General features: G+C 40.8%; 1 protein-coding gene across 5 annotated transcripts in view; it reads left to right on the top strand.

The window, feature by feature from the left end:
* Positions 1-14,802, top strand: part of FIG4 (FIG4 phosphoinositide 5-phosphatase) — a 129,789-nt gene extending 114,987 nt beyond the window's left edge. For 4 of the 5 annotated variants that reach the window (XM_027603009.2, XM_027603007.2, XM_027603010.2 and 1 more), the window contains one exon: positions 14,334-14,802. In XM_027603009.2, coding sequence (XP_027458810.2) covers positions 14,334-14,511 — 178 coding nt within the window. In that variant the 3' untranslated portion in view covers positions 14,512-14,802. The remainder of the gene's footprint in view (positions 1-14,333) is intronic. The other variant, XM_027603008.2, reaches the window with a different exon arrangement.
* Positions 14,803-17,488: the final 2,686 nt, after the last annotated feature.

The raw sequence follows: 17,488 nt of genomic DNA, 5'->3' as shown, positions 1-17,488 counted from the left end.
ATGACGAAATGTAATGGACCTTGAAGGGACCATGGACCAGAAAAAGGACACATATGGACTTTAGCTAATAATAATGTGTCAATATCAGTTCATTAATGGCAACAGACGTCCCAGACTCATAGGTGTGAATAATCGGGGAAACTGGGTGTGGCTATGTGGGAACTCTCTGTACTCTGCACAATGATTCTACAAGTCTCAAGAGGTTCTAAAATAAAAAGTTTATTAGAAAAAAAGACGCAGGATACAAGAGATGCAGTGATGTGATATAGCAAACTCAGTGGTAGCATTTGGTAAATCGACAAGGTAAAAATACCCGAGTGGGCATGAAGAATGTAAGTTGGGTGTCATCACCTCTGTGAGGGAGAAAAGACACATGACCATACTGTAACCGATTGGCCTGAGTTTTCAGGAGTGACAGGCCACTGCTGCTGATGTTCCGGGAAGTTTGAGGACAGATGGGACACACTGTTCCCAGAGGTCACTGTGTAGTGTCTGATGGATGACCGGTTGCCCCGAGAGAGAGTCCGGGCCTGCATACAGGCAGGGAAGAGCTGACTCTGGGAGGTGAGGTTATGTTCTTTGCCCTTTGAGAACAGCTGTTATGTGCTTGATGTGCACCCTGTCCTTTGTTGGCAGGACAGCCCCGGTGCTGTGCAGGATAACCAGCCCCTGTTGCCCGTGGCTCAAAACCAAGTGTGCTCACATTATACACCAGCTGAAATGTTCAGGTTATAGCCTGAAAACAATGCAGCCAAATATCGCTCGCTGCTCTTCTGGTGTTTGTAATAAAATATAGCTGAAATAGAGGAAAAACTGCATTTCTTTTTTTTTTTTTAAGATTTTATTTATTTATTTGACAGAGAGAGAATGAGAGAGAGAGAGCATGAGAGGGAGGAGGGTCAGAGGGAGAAGCAGACTCCCTACTGAGCAGGGAGCCCGATGCGGGACTCGATCCCGGGACTCCAGGATCATGACCTGAGCCGAAGGCAGTTGCTTAACCAACTGAGCCACCCAGGCGCCCCTGCATTTCTTTTTATACGAAGATAATGTGTGCTGCAAATGGGAGGGAAACCATACAGTTTATAAATTCCATCCTAAATTGGAGGAAGCCTTTTACATATTTTAGATCTGAAAATCTTCCCTCTTCATTTCTCTAAACCCAACGGTCTTTTTTTTTAAATTTTATTTTATTATGTTATGTTAATCACCATACATTACATCATTAGTTTTTCACATAGTGTTCCATGATTCATTGAACCCAAACGTTCTTTTAAAAACACAAATGACATTTTTATTTGACAGTTCTCAGAGAGAATGTGCAATGTCGTTCTGCCATACGTGGCTGAACAAAAATATCAGTGGGTATGGCCAAAACATAGAAAGTACCAGCATTGCTCATCAGTGTGCTTGTGGTAGGCTGTCCCTTCCGTCTCCTCAGGCAGCAAGCATACACATGCCCAAGTGCTGGAAGTATCCCCTCCCTGCCAGGACCATCTAGGAACAGGGCTCACCTGGGAAGGTTGGCTGCCTGCCCCTTGGTAAAGAAAGCGAGAGCCGGAGCTGTATGCGTTTTGTTCATTGGCTGACTCTGTTGGTCAGAGATCAGTTGCAGAAAACATAATCCATTCTAGGTAGAATAAACTGGAAGTGATTTATTATAAGATTTTAAGTGACTTTCAGAATCACTGGAGGGCTGAAGAAAAAACTCTAGACCAGGCTTTGAGGAACAACTCCCCAAAGCATATGGCAAACCCTCAGAGTGGCTTCTGCATTTGCCCTAATCAGGAAACTATCCCAGGTAGCTGCTAGATGCAACACCGGCCACCTCAGCTCTCATCAGGAAGCCACCACCGCTGCGGCCAACTTAAGAATGTGTTGCCTTTGCCGCAGTCTGTTGAACTGATACCCAAGAGCTCACTTCTTTCCATATGACTCAGTTCTAAATCAAAGCCTCCTGTGACTACAAGTGGTGAGTAGAACCTAAACCACATTTTGAACCCGAATTGCAGGGGAGTGTGGGATTTTTTTTTTTTCCACTTTTCAGCTCCTGCACACTAGAAGGGGGGAGTTCAGGTAGATATGAGGGAATGTAAATGCTGTTATCTGTTACAGTCTGCCCCTCCAGCCACCCAGGTATCCATGCATACTCCTGTGCTGTTGTGCAACCCACTTCCTCCCCCCTACATTACTGCACCCCCATCAACGCCCACGATCTCGAGGTTCTGTGCAGCTGTCTTTATCAGGTTCAGATGAGGCTTCTTGTAATCTGCTGACCTATATACAAAAAGACTCCCTGTCTGCTCCCAATATACAATGGTTGCAAAGGAAAATAAAAACTCTCAGAAAGGGAGAAGATAGGAAACATAACGGCCGCCATTTGCATTAGCAGCCTTCACTCCCATCAGGCCAGAATGGTGAAGGCACCCTGCTCAGATAGTGGAGTGAGGTCCTGGGGCAGCCCTCTGGAGGGCTGCCTTGTCCACTAAGCTCCGTGACCCAAATCTAACCAGTATACTAGCCGTCTCCCATCCACTGCAATAAAAGAACAACTGATTTTCCTAACTCTGCTTGGACTGCTGCTGCTTGGGAGGTGCTGCCTTGTTAGCCAGATGCAGGTGAACCAGAAGATGAAGGGCTCCACCACCTTCTGCCTACTTCCCCCCTCTCTGCATCACTGAATAGCTGCCACATCTGGACATCTGGAGTATACTGCTGTCTTGGAGGAGAGCAAGTCCTGACCGAGGAGAAGCGGCAATCAGGCTGGAGAAGACTTGCCCCCAGAGCAGCCCTGGATGAGCAGAGGTGTCGTGGCAGTGTCTGCCTTGGCAGCAAGGACAGTGTAACCATGCAGGCAGTGACGTATCAAATTTAGACATCAGCTTTAGAGATAGATGAAAAATATTCTTTTAAAAATAGCTATGTCTAGGGGCGCCTGGGTGGCTCGGTTGGTTAGGCATCCAACTCTTGATTTTGGCTCAGGTCATGATTTCAGGATCCTGAGATCCAGCCCAGCATCAGACTCCACTGCCCTGGGCATGGAGCCTGCTTAATATTCTCTCTCCCTCGGCCCCTCCCTCCCCTCTAAAAATATAGCTATGCCTAGTTGGTTCTGGGAAGAAGACAGCAACAACATAGTTTTAAACTCTGAATCCTCACATAAAACTGAACAACCAGGTAGCAAAACCAAATACCCATAGGCGTTTACCTCAAAACTATGTGATAAGGTATCCCCACAAATCCCTAAATATAAGCAGGCGGTGGTGGTAAACCACCAAGAGCCACCAGACTTGCATTTTATCAGGGTTTATACAAGAGGAAGGAGCATGGAAGGAACAACAGGGTATCCGACACATGTGAATAGCTAGCAGGAGATCACTACAGGCCAATTTGAGCACAGCAGCTGAGACTGGGGAGGGCTTTTACCTGATTCAGTACCAGCTGAGTGCGGGGGCTTCCGGGTGGGTTCTGAAAGGAGCTGAGGCAGTCTAGGCCACATCAGTGTTTGAAACCAAACCACCAAAGCTCCCTTCCAGGCCTGGGGACCCATCTGACTCCCCATGGAGTCAAAATTGAGCAGGACAATGACAGTAGATATGAAGGAAAGAGAAAAGCCAAGAAAGGGAAGAGGTGCAGGACATCTCAGAAAGCAGTGTGCCATGGTTTTGAATACTTCACAAAAACAACCCAAGAGGGAGTTCTGTCAAGTCACTCAGATTTGCTTGAATCACACCTTCTAAAGGTTCGGGAAAACTCATTTTGCATAATGAGCATCAGAAAAGTATCAAGATCCAACATCATATAAAGTGATGAGAAGAACAGAAGAAGACAGAGCAGGGATGTTTCCCTGCAGACCGTGAAAGCATGCCAGGAAGACATCAGTAAAAGAGATCAAAACTGAAGTGTGCTGTTTCAAAATGTGCTTAAAATGCAAAACTTAAAAATGCAAAAAGAAAGGAAGAAAAAGATTTTAAGAGAAAGTGTCAGATACTGGCAATAGGCAAAGAAGATTTACTATGGATAATAGGAGTCTTGAAGAAGAAAAATAAAGCAAAGGAACAACAACAAAAAAATACTAGGGGCGCCTGGGTGGTTCAGTCCATTAAGTGTCCAACTCTTGGTTTCGGCTCACGTCATGCTCTCAGGGTCATGGGATCGAGCCCTGTGCTGGGCTCCGCTCTCAGCAAGGAGTCTACTTGTCTCTCCCTCTCCCTCTGCACCTCCCCCCCCCCACTTTCTCTGTCTTCAAAATAAATAAATAAATCTTAGAGAACAACAACAAAAAAATACTAAAAACTGTAATGCCAAAAAACCCTTCTGAAATAACTACTTAAAACTATATATTGAGAGAGCACACCACATACATGAGAGTGGTAACCCAGAATGATACAGTATAGTAAGTAAACTAGACTTTAAAGGGAAAAAAAAATCCTTTAGATATCAAACCAAAGGAAAGACTTCTAAGGGAAAAAATTAGATCATCAGATTTTTTACATGTAACTCTTTATATAAAAAAAATGGAGTAATATATTTAGGATTCTCAAGGGAAAGAAATGTGAGCTGAGGATATTATTTCCAAATCTTTTAAGTATGAAAGCAGCGATAAACTGTTACAAGTAAGAACTTGGCATATTGTTCCCATGAGGCCTTCCTGTGCGATGTAGAGGAGAAGGAGCTTGAGACAATCCAAATGACTAGAGAGGCAGTGACATGAAGACCACTGTGAATTATAAACTCATAGAATCAAAATGCAGGTTAAAAGGGGGAGAGTATAGTATGTGGAAAAAATGGGGAGGTACTGCGGGGAGCATAGGCAGATAGAGTGTCTCCAGGAATCATATTGGTGGTGGCAGTATTGTTACTCTAGTGTTTAGATGGAGGTTCAGTATGGGATAAATCAAATGAATAATTACGGGCTGTTCTAATTCTGTCATCTTCTTTGTCCCTGAGAAGCAGGATTCTCTCCAGCATGGCATAAACACACACAGGTATATGTGTAGGTGCCTGCATGTACACATACAGTGGCCCAGGAACAAGGAGAATCCCTAGTACCCACATTGTGGCCTTAAAATAACCAATTCCCCACTAAAAGGAACCAGAGCTCTGGGTGAAGTAGCTGATTCCAGGTCAGTGTCAGGAAATGGACAAAAGGATCCTGGAACATCTTGTCAATCCAGATAGCAAGAAAGTTATTAAAGATTGCTGGGGTCATATCAAGAGGACTCAGGAGTGAACTTGAAGAGGCTCCCCCTGGACAAAGATAGGATGATTTGAACTTCAATAGTAATAATAGTTGCAGTGGAATGGAACTCATCAAATATGTTTAAATCCATGAGTTTATAATTTAAAAAAAAAATCCTAATCACTTTGGAAGGATATAGGGAACCATTTCATTATCCAGAAAACTGGAAAATAAAGGGAAAAAGAATCAAGTATATGACACTTTGAATCGTATGAATTACACCACTGGATAACCAAATAAGAGGTGAGGGAAAGCATCTTTAAAAAGAAAACATAACAGTGTTTCAACTAATTAATGAAAAAGAAATAATTAACATTGGCAGTCCCCAGTGTTAGCAGATGTAGGCATTGAGCATTATTGGCTGTTAACATCAAAAGAGATAAACAACTTAGACAGTATGGCCCTCCTGATGAAAGAGCATACCACCACCCATAGACTTGCCAAAGCAATTGAAGCAAATTCTCACCAAGCTTCTGGAGGCAATTGCTGACTTGCAGAAATATAAAGGACACAGGAACATTTTGAACTGCATTATAAATACGCAGTCAGCAAAATCCAGGCTGAGAGAAACTCTACAACCTGGACTCTTCAACCGATGAATTGTAAGGAAAAGAAAGGAGAGAGAATCTGTAGATTAAAAGGCATATCACACTTTTGAAATGGGCAAGATTAAACTAACATCTAGGGATGCACATTTAAATGAAAAAGTCGTTTTAAAAGTGCAAGGAAGTGATTACTATACAAGTCAGGATAATGGCTACTATAGTTTTGATGGGAATGGGGCACATGGAATTTTGGCTTAGCTGCCAAAATTTCTGTTTTTTGACCTGGTGGTGTTCACCTTATAATATTTCTATGTGTCTGTTTTGTGTGGTTTCCTGTATCTGTGTTTTATTTTGCAATAACAATGTGAAATGCAGTGATAATTCTGAAGCACAGTTTTTCCATGGTAAGTATTGGGTAAACATTGTTAATTTTTTATGTTTAATTGACGTATATATAAGGCAGTGATGTAATATCACCAAAAACTGTACCCTGACACACCTGTAACAGGCTTTAAGGCCCTTATGTGTATTACATTGATTCTTTTATATATAACAATATAAAAAGTCACATTTTAAGAGCAAGATGTTCCAACTCTATCTAAGAAATAGTAAGTATTACAATATGTTATCTAAATTTACTGGCTCCAATACCCCAGAAGCTCATCAGCTATACTTTTTGTTCCAGTATCTGCACATTGTAAATGTCCATAAAATGGACATGGTAAAAATGAGTTCACATGGGGTCATTTGGAGTATATCATTTTGTGGGGAGGGATGAAATATATGGATTGCCCTTCCCACAGCATTGTGTTGAAAGAATACGTGTGTGTGTGTGTGTGTGTGTGTATACACACATATATATATAATGTACATAAGCATAAATATGTATTTTAGTGTATATGAGCATCAATCTATATTATATATAAATATTTTATATATGTAGCATGTTTGTGTGTAAACATATGCTATTTCTTCATCTAGTAGATCTGATGAAAAATGACAAATGAGTCTTCAAAAGATAGAGTTTAGCAGCCTTAGATGTGACATATGCATATATTTTTTGAGACATGTTAAGGTCATCATGTTCTATAAATAATTGTTCTGTGTTGTTGCTTAGGTTTAGGCATAAAATCTTCCTTTTCTGTGAGACTGCCGTGCTTTCTGGGTGGCCTGTCATTGACATGGCTCCTGACAGGTTGAAGGCAGATGAGTGTTTGAGAAACACACCCAAGAAGGGTTTTGCTGTCTTCGTGCTCTCTCCATTACCAAAAAGCCACCTACTCCTGTCCTGTCAAAATCTTTAAAGACCTAGTCTGCTGTGTGGAGTCAAGGTTCCTTAGTGCTGAGCCTTTGAAGGGCCTCATATACAGACCGAGCAGCCTGCATCTCTAGTGTGTGAGATTATACATTTTATGTTCCACCATCACAGATTATATTCTTCATTTCCTTCTCATCACCACTTTTTGCTTCTTCTGTGGTAGATTGTTTAAAGACTGGCATTATTGTCCTCTTCTCCTTAATGAATTTTAACCTGCCTATGAGATTTCCAACCTCCCTTTCAGTGTCTCTGCTGGAGGACAGCCCAATCATCTTGTTATAATAGCAGCTATTAAAAGGATTAAAAAATGTTTGTGTATAAAGAAATCAGATTTGTTCATTATTCTGTGACATGCTCATTAGCTTTCAGCGGCATAATAAGGCTGAAATAATTGGACTTTGTTAGGGATCATATATTAGATTTGTAGCATTTTTTAAAAAGATCTATTTGAGAGAGAGCGTGTGCGCGCACAAGCAAGGGGAGGGGCAGAGGGAGAGGAAGAGAAGTAGACTCCCTGCTAAGCGTGGAGCCCGATGCAGGGCTCCATCTCATGAGCCTGAGATCACAATCTGAGCCTAAATCAAGACTTAAAGGCTTAACTGACTGAGCCACCCATGGGCCCCCTAGATTCATAGCATTTTGTGTGTTAATATAGACTTGCTGTCTTTTAGTAGGAATAAAAAGGAAATTAATTTCTTTACCTTGATAATGTTTAGAATGTCACCAGCAGCTACTTACATGGCTTAATTTCCCAATACGTGGGTAAGCATTTGCCCCTCAAGCCCATCACCTTTACTCTATGGTATCACATGTATATACCCAAAGACATGTGAAAGTATCCTAGAGGGGCAAGGCAGCAAATAACGAGGGCTTACCCATATTTCCGGTGTCGAAATGGGCATGAAAGGTATGTAAAAGTGAATAGAGGCAGTGCCTGCCTTCTCAGATCCCAGAACAGAGGGGTGTATTTTGTCTTTTGTTGTATTAGAGGTGATTTGAAGATCGACACGTTCCTCTTGATTTCAGCCCGTTTAGTAACTTCGTTAATCTGCCTGAGTCACTGTTTTCTCACCTCTAGAGGGTAAGGACCCACCCCTTCTGCCTCACCATTGTTTTTTGAGCAACTTTGATAGCTTTACCCCACTAGAAGGCACTCAGTTTCCTTGTCCACTTATGGATTATCTGAAGAAAGGAACTGAAGAGCAAGGCTTCTGATGGGAAACCCTAGCTTTCTTATCATCTCAAGTAATCCAAATCACACTGAATTTAGGTTCTGAATTTAGAAACCCAAGATAAAATCTTATTCCTTAACCAGAGGTCATTCATTCATTCAATGAATAACTTTTGAGCGCTTACCGTATGCCAGATGCTCTTCTGGGCATTGGAGATAAAGAGGTGATCAAAATGGAGTTCGTATTCCTAGTAAGCATATAAATACACAAATAAAAGATCAGAGTGTGATAAATGCCATACAGAGATATATTAGGGTAATGGGCTTAGAAAGACCTAAAATTACCCAGAATTTGTGAGGAAAAAATAATAGGAAAGAGGTTCGAAAACAGTCTATCCAATAGATCTTTCTGTGATGATGGAAATATTCGATATCTACACTGTGTGCAACAGTGGCCATTAGTTGCATGTGGCTATCAGACACTTGAAATGTGACCAGTGCTACTGAGGAACTAATTTTAAATTTTATTTAATTTTAATTAAATTTAAATAGCCACATGTGGCTAATGACTACCATATTGGACAAGTGCAGTTTGAGAGCTACATTTTGGATTTAGGTGTCTTTATGCACAGAATGTGAGTAATATGCCACATTCTCTTGAGATTTTAACATGATAAAGCAAACACATTCTCACCACATCATCTTGGTAAAATAGATTCATGACTAGGCTTCACTATAGGAGTACATTATTGGAAGAATACAAGCAGCCTAATAAGGCAACTAAAGACAAGCAATGGATGATCAAAAAAAAAATGTTAGATTGGCGTCCACACACCGAGGGCTGAAAGCTCTGAGCAGCAGTAAAGGCTAGAAAGAGAGAAATTTATTTCATGGTGATGTGTATCATAGACCCCTCTGCTGGTTAGGTGATAAGGGCTATTGTTTTCTAATAGAAATTATAAAACCTGCAGAAAGACAAATAGACGAATAATCAAGGGCTGGTGCTTTTAAGGCATTTGCTGAGGTTTTACTCCACTGAGACCAGAGCATCTGATCAATTTTGAACCTGCCCTTGTTATAGTTTTCTCTTGGAAAGCAGAGGAAATAATGAAAGAAATGACCTAAGGATCAGTTATGACCAACAAAGAATCGTTTGGTGCTGTGAAAGAAGCAAAACTGATAGCAACAGAAGGGAAAGAGATTCTGTGATCAGAAGCATTACTAAATTTTCTGGAAATGCCAAATGGGGTTTGATGTATGCCAAAATGATAATCATAGGAAAAATAGAAGATTTTAACAGATGCGCAAGTATCACATGTATAATATTATTGAAATTATATAAATATTGTCCCGTTTTTCTTTCACCAGCCACAAATTACCTGGACATAACTAAATTCAGAAGACATTTCAGTCTGACCAATTAAATATTTTCTTGTCAGATCAACCTGTTTATTAAGTATTCAGTGTGTGTTAGGAAATAAGCCTCAGTAGGAACTGAACTTTAAAAGGGACTCAAACATTAGTTCTGCATCCAAGGATAAGATAGGTTATTATCAGACATGGTCATGTTATAACCAAATGAGTAAGACCACGTTTAAAAAAGAGCATAAAAGGGCATCAGTAAGTATGTTCTTTAAAAACATGTGGTGCACCTTATGAACTTCTGCCTGAAGTGTGTCTCTTCTGTGAATGGGAACTGCAGTGAAGGCCAAGTGTCATTGGTCTTTGGTGTTTGAGCACACTGAGCAGTATGAGTTAAGCAGCCCATAAATGAATTGGCAAATATATTATTTTAAATAAGACTGTAACATTCCTTGAGGGGAAATACAAAACTCTTCTTTGAAGATGGAACTAGGTTCTGTAGATAAAAAGAAATGAGCCTGCACATTTGTAATTATAATATTTTATCTCCAGAAATACTACTGGCATTTGGATTAGGGGCAGGAGGTCTTTGGGGGCTGTGAGGAGAAGTTGAAAACAAAATCCCCCTCTGTTTATGGTCGGGAGAGAAAAGTGGAGCCATTTTTTCCACCATGAAAGTGTAGTAATAAGCCAGCTTTCCCCAATAGAATGAATAAAAGAAAGCAGTTTCACAATTTCCACATCATTTAGTGTTTAAATACTGGTCTTTTTATCTAGAAACAGATGCCATCTAAGCTAGTAAAAAGACTGTTCCGTGTAGTACTGAAAGCAATCTTCATTTTAAAGGTCCAGGTTAAAAAGGTTTGATCCTGAATATTATCTGTCATTAAAGAATTCTAGCATTCTGGAGATAAAATATTATAATTACAAATGTGCAGGCTCATTTATTTTTATCTACAGAACCTAGTTCCATCTTCAAAGAAGGGTTATCCATCTCCCTCCAATACCCTCAGAGACAAGGTGCTGACCAGCAGCCCCTTAATGAGGGTCTTGGATGTTTTTGTATTTCTTTCCCACCTTGTAAATGTGTAAGCTAATGGGGAAATCAGACGTATCTCCTCATTAGGAAATGTGTGGTGCATCTAATATTACTGCTCGTATATTTACAATTAAATGTCAAATTATGATTCTTGATGGAGGGCTAGTGGTAGCATATCATTTGAAAAGAGATTTCTTGCTTACCAGTGTTCAGTGCTGCTGACTGACCACAAATAAGATGTTCTTTAGCATTTTAGATATATTTTGGTTAGACCAAAGAGTCTCAAGCTTTGGCAAGTGTCAGAATCACCAGGAGGCCTTGCTAAACATCTTTGCCGGGCCCCACCCTCAGAGTTTCTGATTCAGTAGGTCTGGAGTAGGACCTGAGAATTTATATTTCTAACAAGTTCCCGGGTGATGCTAATGCTCCTGGTCTGGGGACCACACTTGGAGAACTACTGCCTTAAGACCGTGGGGAGCTCGTCATCACTGACTTCTTGACATCTGAGTAAAATGAAGAAACAAAAGTTTATCTGTGAATCGGTTTCTTCCTCCTCATTTGTCTGATTATGCCAACAAGATTGGGTATGTCTTAAGCATCTTTCTGGCCCCAATCCAGTAATAACCATTTTGATATTACAACTTTGTTGTTTAACATAGACTTCGAATCTAGAAGAATAAAAAGGACAAAGGGGACAGTTGAAGCATTTTCGGACTCCCTGCGTTGTTTTGAAACCCCAGTGAGGTGGTACTAGAGCCCTAAACCCACCTGCCACTCAGTCTGATGACATTTCAGGCTGATGTCTGGCATTTCATATTTAGTGTTTGTAATGGTTTCCATTACTCCACGCGGCAGTGAGGTAGTTAACCAAGAAGTAGGGTGAGGACTGGTCAGAAAGCAAAGGCCCTGGGTGGAAGTGACTGGTCTCCGGCCCCATTCAAGGTTGTCCTGGCCCCACATCTATGGGCGGTCACTGTGCCCAGGCGCTATGACATTCCGCAGCCGGCCCACCTGCGTAGTCAGCGGAGACCTCTGAAGGATCAAACAATGCCTTGGTCACTTGGCATTTCCCCTTTCTCAACCCAGGAAGGTTTAGTACCCAGATGGTATCTTCCTATATCTGTTGACTGTCTGGTGTGATTTCTGCCAAAGAGGTCGTCCTTAATGCACAATGGGTCCTGGGCAAAGGTCTGGCTTCAAAGACAGGACAGAAACCATTAGTTCCATTTTTAAATTGACTTTAAATATCTCCTCTGTGGCATGGAGGGTATAATCCCAATGCTTCCTGCCTCCAGGATGAATGTGAAAATTAAGTAAGATCATATATGTAAAAGGGATTTGAGAAGTTGAAGACATTAGACAGGTGTAGATGGTGTGGTGTCAGGGCTTGTTGCTGTGTGTGGCTGGTACTTTGATGACAATCTCTAAAAACCATAATGGAATCTTCATTTTAAAGGTTCAGGTTAAAAAGGTTTGATCCTGAATATTATCTGTCATTAAAGAATTCTAGCATTTCAATGTGAATTATGTAAATGACTGGAGAGTTACTATGTTTTTGTGAAAATTGAGGAGAAGAGTTCATATTATTAATCATCCTAATTGTTCACCATTATAATGTGCTCTCCCCAGACATCAGAATAACTGTAACTCGTGTATTTTGAAGAAAGCACTGCAGCCAGGCTGGAGGACAGATTTGAGATTCAGACATCTCAGGACTCTTTCACCTTTGTCTTTCATTTTTTTTAACTTTAAGTAAATCATTTTCCTTTGGTTTTTATTTACTTAAATAAGGTCACATTCTAAGACTGTGTGAAATTATTTAAGTGCTTTAAAGAATGGGAGCATTTCACAAACTATATACCAAGTTTGAGTTGAAATATACTATCCTGAGGTGAAAACAGTTGAGGCTGGCTTGCAGAAAGAATACTCCACCTCCAGTTATATTTTATTTTAACGTAATTTAGTACATCTCCAGCCGTAGCAGGATGTGTTAGCATTCCAGGTAAAGACAAAGCACGGTGAGCTACCTTGACTGTTTTCTGGGTAAGAAAGACCCCCATTTGATGGTAATGCGTCCTAAGAGGATGGGGGAGTTACTGTACAACTCCTGCCTTCCACTGTGTGTCTGCATTTCCTGATGTCTTTTGAACTGTTGACATCCCAAGGCCAGACCTAGCTGGGGCTGAGGCCTAATTCTGCCCCTGACAGCAGAGAGTCTCCCCCAGCCGCAGGGGTCCCAGCTAACCCAATAGCCACACATCCAGGATGGCTTCCTGACACCTCTGGTATGATGAGCAGAGCTAGGGTCCAGCTCAGCAGAATAAATTCTTCGGATCTTCTCTCTCTGTGTTATCTTGGTGCCCTGGTGTAAGAAGTGCCTACCTCCCAGGGCCAGCCCTGGGGTACGTGGTGGAATGTGTTGTCATTGTACACCAGTCCCTCACAACACCATTTTCATTGATTGTCCTCCCCATCAGTGGCCCCTTCTTGACCTTCCATTCACACTCTACACTCATGCTCACTCTGCATCACACCTGACTTGGCTGACCGACTCATCCCTCAAAGGCCTGCTCTCAGCTAAGGATAGAATAACTAGTAGGTGCTCAATCTTCAATGAGTAAAGGTTGTGTCAGACACCAAACTGCATTTTGACAAGGCCTTTCTGGAGACAGCACCTTCTCCAGTGGGTGGAAGGAAATTTCATGCATTAAGTTAGGCTGGGTGGTTGGGAATGGAGGGATATTTTTGAGTAAAGAGATTCTTGGGTGCTTTTCAATACCTTCCAGAAAGGAAGGAAGCTGCCTCTTGCAGATTACAATCCCTCAGCAAAAGCCTGAGGCCAGATGTGTTTCAGAATTCACAATTTTGGGGGTGTTAGTATAACAGGATGGTCCATCCCCAGTGTGATCTGAGGACTTGTCTGTTAATTAAACACATTAATATTCACACAAAGTAGGATGAATGTTGTTGGTTCAGGTTAGGATATGCCACCAAATGAATTTCAAATGGGTCAGGTTTTACCATCAAAGTAACATTTGGTTATTAGAGCTTTTAGGATTTCAGAATTGCAGATAAGGAATTATACACCTGTAATTATTAATAATAGTTCACATTTACTGAGCACTTACAGTGTGCCCGGCATTATGCTAAGTGAGCACTTTATACATATAAACTCATTTGCTCTTCTTACCAATGTGAGGAAGGAATTCATATCCCTTACTTCACGGATTCCTACTAAATCTTCCTTTAAAAACTATAGATAACCCTTAGAACTAACAAACAAATTCAATAAAGTTATAGGCTACAAAATTATTATAACAAAAAAAATTGAGTTCCTATGATGTGTCAAGGAGGAAAATGTACAGCCCCCACCTGAAGTTAGTCCAGTCACGTGAGGGAGGCATGGGTGCACAGGCATAGGTGTGCCTGGGGCTGCAGGAACAGAGGAGGGGTGCCCACCTAGCCTGTGCTTCAGGGAGGACTCCCTGGGCAGGAGACGAAGCCAGCTTAGAGGATGGGGAGGTCAATACCATCACTTATTACTATTAAGTCCACATGGTCAAGGTCAGCGGCTCTCAAATGCTTTGAGACCATAGCTCCCTGTGGGTCCTTCACTTTATTTTCTTTAATGTAGCCTTGTCTTCTCTTCCCTTTTATAGAACACCTATCTCCACTTTCTCGCAAGACAACATCTATGAAGTTCAGCCTCCAAGAGTAGACAGAAAATCTACAGAGATCTTCCAAGCCCACATTCAGGCCAGTCAAGGTATCATGCAGCCCCTTGGAAAAGAAGACACCTCCATGTACCGAGAATACATCAGGAACCGCTACCTGTGAAGAGAGAGCAGGTCCACCCATGAATTTGGTTACACTGTAATCTGTTTTGTCTCATCTTAAAAAGTTCATTTCCTAGGAGTCCTTAACATCTAAAAGTTTTTCCTTTTTGTAACTGGGGAACTATAAATTATAGGAAATAAAGACATGATTGAATATATTGCTGTTATTGCCTTTGCTTTATTTTAGAAGTACTTTGTTTAGAAATATAGTCAATAGGGGCGCCTAGGTGGCTCAGTCGCTTGAGCGTCAGACTCTTGATTTCAGCTCAGGTCATGATCTCAGGGTTGTGAGATGGAGCCCCATGTTGGGCTCTATGCTCAGTGCAGAGTCTGCTTGAGATTCTCTCTCTCTTTCCCCCTCTGCCCCTCCCCCCCACTTGCAATCTCTCTCTATGTCTCTTTAAAACAAATAAATGAAATCTTTTAAAAAATGCTGTCAATATAGTATCACACCATAATTAAGAAATTAACAGGTATTTGTCAAGCTCCTGCTGTGTACACAAGCACTATGGTAGAGTCTGGGAGTATCACAGTAAGCAAAACAGGCCAAGAAACTCCTCTCTTGTGCAAAATGAAGTCAGAATATTTTTTTTTGTAGTTCGTGTATTTTTTTTAATGTATTCTGATTTTATGTTAACTTTGTGGTTTGATTAAAAAAAATGTATTACTTTGAAAACCCTTGTTCTTGGGAAATAAACGCTGAAATATTTATGGATAAAGGGACAAGATGTCTACAGAGTGCTCTCCAGTGGTTCAGGAAAAAAGAACAAATGGAGCAAAATACTAATAATCAGTAGATCTGGGAAAGAGTAAATGGGCGTTTTTTTGGACAATACTTACAGTTTTTCTATAAATATGAAATTATATCAAAATAAAACATTAAAAATGTGTTACCCTGCATAACTTCTGTGGTGTGCAGTTGTGTTACCTGATTAGACATTTGGTATCCAGTCAGGGTTGACTCGTCATGTACACGGCTTGCTCTCTGTAGAGTCATATGTAACATGGACAACGTCCTGCATTTTCTGACAGTTTGACACAAATGATGTGATCTCATTATGCCTATGCTTTTTTTTTTAATAAGTTGTTTCAGTTCTCCCTCCTCACAAATAGAACAGAGAAGAAACCCAAGTTGTCTAATGGGAGAAGGAAAACTGACTAACTGCCTAAATGACCTTAAGGTGTCTCTAAACCCTGAGAAGCTTGAATTCTGTGGAAGGTTCTACACTGCAGGTAAAAAAACCCCTAATTAGCAGACCTTTTTTTATTAATATCATCATAAAACCAGGATTAGAGAATGAGAGCAGGCAAGAGAAAATTTGTGTTGGCGTGGTTTTGTTACCTACCGCGGTAACTTGCCTTACTGCATGTGGGATCTCTCCCGAGTCTTCCCAAGTCAAAAAACTATCTCAGATTGCTGGGAAAGTGTCAAGCTATAGATCAAACACTGATCTTCATTTTTAAAATTTATTTTTAACATGCCTTTTGGGAGGTCTATCTCTTTATGATGAGAATGAAGTCTTTGTGAAGATCTAGAACCTAGGTCTTCTTTCTTAACATTCTTTAGCTGTGAAGTAAGGCTCACAATGCCTCCTTTGTTGGTATGTTGTGAAGTTTAGAGGGAATGTGTGTGAAACATGTAGCCACGATTCCTGGCACATAAATGATGCTCAGAAGGGGGTGGGGGGATGGGTTAGTCTGGTGATGGGTATTAAAGAGGGCACATTCTGCGTGGGGAACTATATTGTGATACTATATTGACAGCATTTTTAAAAGATTTCATTTATTTGTTTTAAACAAAAAAAATTATTAAAAAAAATGATGCTCAGAAAATGGATAGTTGCCGTGTGCAGTGGTGATGATGGCTCGTGATGGGGGCGGTGCCGACAGTGTTCTCAATATAAGGCAGCAGCTTAAACATGATTAACATGGTTTTCAACATAACAAATTAACATTATCGTGACATAACAAAGATGGGATCTGAACTATTAATTTTGCCATTAATTCAGACAACTACCACTTTAGCTGTACAAGGAAGGCCTTACAAATTGATGCCAAAGTAGATACAACATTTAATCTCTAGCAAGAGGTTATTGAACTCAAGGAGCATGTAAATGAAGTGAATGTATATATGAAAACACTAAAAAGCTAATATGTGAAAGAAAGTATAGAGGCTCCTCTAGATTTTAGAGCCAAAGAGAAGAAACACATACTGGTTAAGAGCATGAGCTGTGACCCTTGTCACTTACAAGTAATCTCTAAGCCCAATTTTCTCATCTAGTATAGAGGGTGGTTGAAAGAAATAAGAGAATACCTATAAAGCATCGGGCATGGTGTCTATCACGTAGCAAATATTCAGTAAATGTTAGCTCAATAAGATCACCAATAATACGTAGTCACCACCACTTGCTCACCTGGTGCCGAGCATCATCTCAGAGCAAGACCCTGTCTGCATTGTCACCGTGCCATTGTCACTGAAAACAGAGAAGCCTTCCTGCATCAGCTTGGCATTGTCGATTTTTAATTCTTTAGATCAAGCAATATGAAAGAACCTTGAAACACGGTAGATCATAAATTGAAATATTAGCAAACGATGATGACATCCTATGACATAAAATTCTGTTGACCACGTTATCATACCTGAGAGCAAAGTAAAAACATTCATATCACAGTTCAGTGCGAACTTCTTAGGAGTGTGTGTGTGTGATGGTGGGGGACATGCTTTCTTAAAGCCACTTTGTATAAATCTACGCACTACAACAGAAGAAGGTATGTCTTATTTCGGGAAACCAAGAGATGCTTTGGTCCTGGTTGAGCTTTTCCAGCTTACACGCCATGCTGTTGAGAAGGCTGGAAGCATCTATGGCACAAATGATCGGGCATGAAAAATCATTCTGTGGTCGTGAGGCAAAATCCCTATGACTGTGACCTGTCCTCAGAAAAGTTTAATTTTAGATATTGTGGATCCAGATTGAAAT

Source organism: Zalophus californianus, chromosome 7, assembly GCF_009762305.2.
Source record: "Zalophus californianus isolate mZalCal1 chromosome 7, mZalCal1.pri.v2, whole genome shotgun sequence".
Classification (NCBI taxonomy): domain Eukaryota; kingdom Metazoa; phylum Chordata; class Mammalia; order Carnivora; family Otariidae; genus Zalophus; species Zalophus californianus.
Note: the sequence above shows the minus strand (reverse complement) of the source record. Positions and strands in the feature narration are given on the sequence as shown.